Raw genomic sequence first — 4,223 nt, forward strand, 5'->3', positions numbered from 1 at the left:
TGACGAGTGGAGGAGGAGGAGTGCGCGAGGGCTTCTTTTCTTCTCAAGCTCCAATAGCATGAGGGAGAGAATCCCTTATAAACCACTCCAACTCTCCTTCCACTTCCGGGGTGGGACTAAACTTCTCACCACCTTGTCATGCCACCTACATGGGCCCTTAGAGATTAAATCTGAAATTGTCATATGGGCTCTAGGCCCATCTCATATTTCAACAGAATTTACCTTGCATTTTTTGTAAGGTATGGGAGAAAGATTTTTTTGTAGAATGTACCTTTATAACATAATACATGATGGGCAAATGTCGTTAATGAATTTGTTGCAATTCTGGTTCATCGTGCACCACATGCAAATACGCATGTACTCCTTCCGTCCCAAAATAAGTGTCTCAAGCATAGTATAATTTTGTACTCCTCCATTTAATTATAAGTTCAGTTCAAACTCTAGGCAATAGTTGCCATTTAGTTCAGTTCAAGTTCAGTTTTCTGTGCATTTAGTTAAGTGTTAGGAGCAACAAGTGGAATCCAGTTCAGTTTTGTTCATAATTCTGCATATGTTGTTCTGTTCAATTCTGCAAATGCTCATAGAGTCATAACGTTCAAGCAAACACTGGAACATTTTGCCTACACGTATACAAGTAGCGACTGGAACTCTTATTCAATCATAACATCCAATCAGAACTACAATATTTAGTTCTCTTAATCTTTCCCTCCATATTCAGTTAACATGAGTGGCTCAGTTGAACGCTTCGTGCACTTTGCAGCATTTTGGCATGGTTTTTTACACCAACCGACTCAAGTCTGCTCAGAACACAAACCACATGATGCGTCGAGGTAGCCTTGTCTTTTGGACCTAAGCAGTGTGTTCCAGGGTGGTGGCGACATAGAGGATGAGCGCGGTGGCCCTAAAGCCGGGTGCAGTCTGTGAATGAAGATATGTCAAATGACACTACATCTCTTGAAGCTCTCCGATAAATGGAGAACGTAGGCCGTAGCCAAAACTGAAGTTAGTGACCTCAATTGCTGTCAGATGAAGAAACTTAGAGCAGGAAAATGTATCTGTAAGAATCAACTCGGGGTGGCAAACACTACCAGCCGGAAGCATTTTAAGGGCTGGTTCGTTCCAGCAAGGTATGCAACATTATAATGCTAAGCTACTCACCTGGACAATGAGATCATGAATTCAACTCTTATGAAAATTGAAGAACTGGCAGATTCTTGTACAATCTCGACGCAGATACATTTAACATGAGAGATGAAACAACTCTGAATCCGAAGAGCAATGGAAGTTGAAATCATCAACTAGCTGTGGCCTGTCGCTTGTTCACCACCATCAGACAATCTGAAGCCAGAATCATCACTAGCCGGTAGCCTTTCGACATAGCGAAATGCAGACCTTTGGTCAAAGCTGCTATTGCTTTAGCCAGTTCTTGGATGATGAGCCCTTGAAGAGTCTGGACAAAGCGAGCCAGGACATCACACCCCCACTCCCATCATTTGATCATCAATGAAGTACTGCAGCATCAGCATTACTATTTATTAGTAACCATCTTGGCACTATCGATGATGGCTCACACCTAGAGGTAGACACCGGGGAAACAAGACGCCGTTGGATCATATCAATATAAGCCTCCTGATCTTATGCACAACCCTTTGCGGTACAGGACCGCCTTTGCTGTTTCGAGCCTCGTTGGGTGCATCCCGTGGGAATTGATATGTAACAGCAATAGCAGTGGATGTTTCTTCCTTTTGACTAGAGTTATTTTGAAAGTAATTATATGCTTTGGATTATGCGGTAATGAATGGTTTCTACTTGCTATGCTGCTCCGTCTCTTACTGTTGAGTGATTGGGCAACAAAATCTCATTGTTTTACACACACGCGCGCTCACAAGAACAACTACAGCTACGTACAGGCGTACAGCGAGAAGAAGAAACTGAGGGAAACAAGTAATTAAGCTTAACCGAGTTACCACCACAGCCTATCATCATCGTCCCCGGCGAGGAGGGCTCGGAGGAGGAGGGGTGCCCCGGAAGGACTCCCAGAAGACGGGCCAGTTGCGGCGGGCCTCGTTCCAGCCGAGCAGGGATCCCTCCCTGGCGGGGTCCCAGCTGGCGGACACGATGCCGTAGCTCACGCCGGCCAGCGCCGCCCCGAAGAACACGAAGGACAGCCCGTAGGGAATGAAGCTTGGCACGTCCACCTTCGCCACCTTCTTCAGGTAGTAGAAGGCCGGGAAGAAGGCCAGCCCCAGCGCCAGCGGGAGCCCCACCGACGCCCCCACACGCCGCATCATCCGGTTCGTCACCACCTCCGGGATCGCCACGTCCCTCTCGTCCTCCTCGTCATCCTCCTCCTCGTCGTCTTCATCTTCTTGGTCCGCGGGGAGCTGCTGCTGATCCTGCTTCTTGTCGCCGCGCCGCTTGCTCTTCTTCCCGGGCCGACCGATGGTGATGACTTTGGGCTCCGCGGCGTCGCCCCTCGGGTTCTTGTTCCTGCGGGCGTGCAGAGGGCGCGCGCGGCTGTGGGGAGTGGCTACCCATTGGAGGCGGGAGATAGAAGTGGGGCTGCGGGGGAAGGCAGCGGCGGCATGCGCGCGCGGCGCAGACAGCGGCAGCTCCATGGCGAGAGCTAGCCCCGTTCCGGGTCACTGGCAAGAGGACATCTTATCTCTAACACGCACGCGGGGACGGAGACGGACGGCCTAGAGCACCCACACGCACAAGTCCAGACTTTCAAAATGAAAAAATACCTTTACTTTTTCTGCGAATAAAAAATACCTTTACTTTATGTTTACAGGAAGGAATTTTTTGTAAAGAAAATAACTTTTTAACAATTTTTGTACTATAACCGTATTATCGAATCTAGTTCCAGTACCAAAACAACCAAACCATCTAAGCTTGACCACCACATTTCGAAACCGCATAGATTACATCGAGGTTCAACCCCTTCCGTCCTTCTCCATGCCCTCGGTGAAAGCTCTAAATCCCTCGGATTGGACGGCGACGGTGCTCCGACGGCATCATTTTTCTTCCTGAAGACACTGCCCTGACTTTGGTTGGGTGGTCGAGGCTTCGGTGTGGTTGGTCGGCTGCCGGTGTATCTTCAGTGCTAGTCCCGTTCGGTAGCTTGAGGTGTCTATCTTGGCTTGGCCGGAGGCGATGGCGATGTCGGTGGTTTGCTTCGCAGGGTGAGGTGGTCGTGCTTGTGGTCCGCTTCCCGGCACCGTGTTGGCCCTGTTCATACTTGCTCAGGGGTGAGCAATTCTATCGCCATCGGCGGCGTCCTTCGATCCCAAGGCGAGAGGGCAGGGGACCCTCTTCGGAGATAGAGACAGACGAGGACGCAACAATGGTTGGCCTCAAGGGAGTTGACGGAGTGAGGTCTTTCTTCGGCGGCAGGCAGCTCACCTGACTTAGTTTCTTCGATGACTTGACCTCAACACCGAGGGCTCTAATGCTCAAGTGTTCTTGGTGCATTTGGAGCATATTAGTTGTTACTTAGCATCTTGTATCTTTTGTCGTTTCTTTTCTTTGTGTTTTTTGATCGATTGTATCTTGTATGGCTCGAATGTTGCTTTTATCTATAAAGCGGGTGGAAACCTTTTGCGGTGAAAAAACTACATTCAAAGCGATTGATGGGTACAACAATTCCACGCACGTCCCAACAATTTCAGTATAAAGGAGACCAATAAAAGATGTAAAACCTTGAACGGGGGCAAACATAAGATTTTGGAGCATTTTGAGCTAACAAATGTGGGGTTGTTTGACAAGAAGTTCACCATGGGGCAGCCATGGCCCCAGCACCCCCGTCCCTCGAGCTCTATTACTGCGTCCCAGCACAGTCGACAAAAAAATAGAAGAGAAACAATAGAAACTAGGGGCAGGGAAATCAAATTGTTTGAAATTATAGTAGACACTAGGCAATTTGAAAACATATATTAACACTAGGTAAATTCCTGAATTCTACATAATGAAAAAAATATTCATTTCAATGGGCACTCAAAAAGTGTTTTCTAGGTTTTTTAGATCGAAAAAGTTAATCGGCGAACGCTTGTCTGATGAGTATCCTGTGGTCACAATCATCCCATTGGCTCCCGCGCGCCCGAGAAAGTCTGTATCCCTGCTGGCTCCCATCATGCACTCCCACCGGACCGCCTTTGATGTTCACAAAAGAGAAACTAACTTTCTAGTAGAGGGAACTAACACAGGACACAGTACTAGCATAC

The 4,223-nt window shown here is 48.1% G+C and overlaps 1 protein-coding gene across 1 annotated transcript; it reads right to left on the bottom strand.

The window, feature by feature from the left end:
* Window positions 1-1,174: 1,174 nt before the first annotated feature.
* On the bottom strand, window positions 1,175-2,710 carry LOC123098537 (protein PAM68, chloroplastic). The gene has a single exon (XM_044520566.1). The coding sequence runs from the start codon at window positions 2,616-2,618 to the stop codon at window positions 1,983-1,985; it is 636 nt and encodes a 211-aa protein (XP_044376501.1). The 5' UTR covers window positions 2,619-2,710; the 3' UTR covers window positions 1,175-1,982.
* Between the last annotated feature and the right edge of the window lie 1,513 nt (window positions 2,711-4,223).

The sequence above is a fragment of the Triticum aestivum genome, chromosome 4D (genome assembly GCF_018294505.1).
Source record: "Triticum aestivum cultivar Chinese Spring chromosome 4D, IWGSC CS RefSeq v2.1, whole genome shotgun sequence".
In the NCBI taxonomy this organism is placed as follows: Eukaryota; Viridiplantae; Streptophyta; class Magnoliopsida; order Poales; family Poaceae; genus Triticum; species Triticum aestivum.

Excerpts from the sequence above, each read along its gene's own strand:
- LOC123098537 (XM_044520566.1), bottom strand. The coding sequence starts at position 2,618 with ATGGAGCTGCCGCTGTCTGCGCCGCGCGCGCATGCCGCCGCTGCCTTC.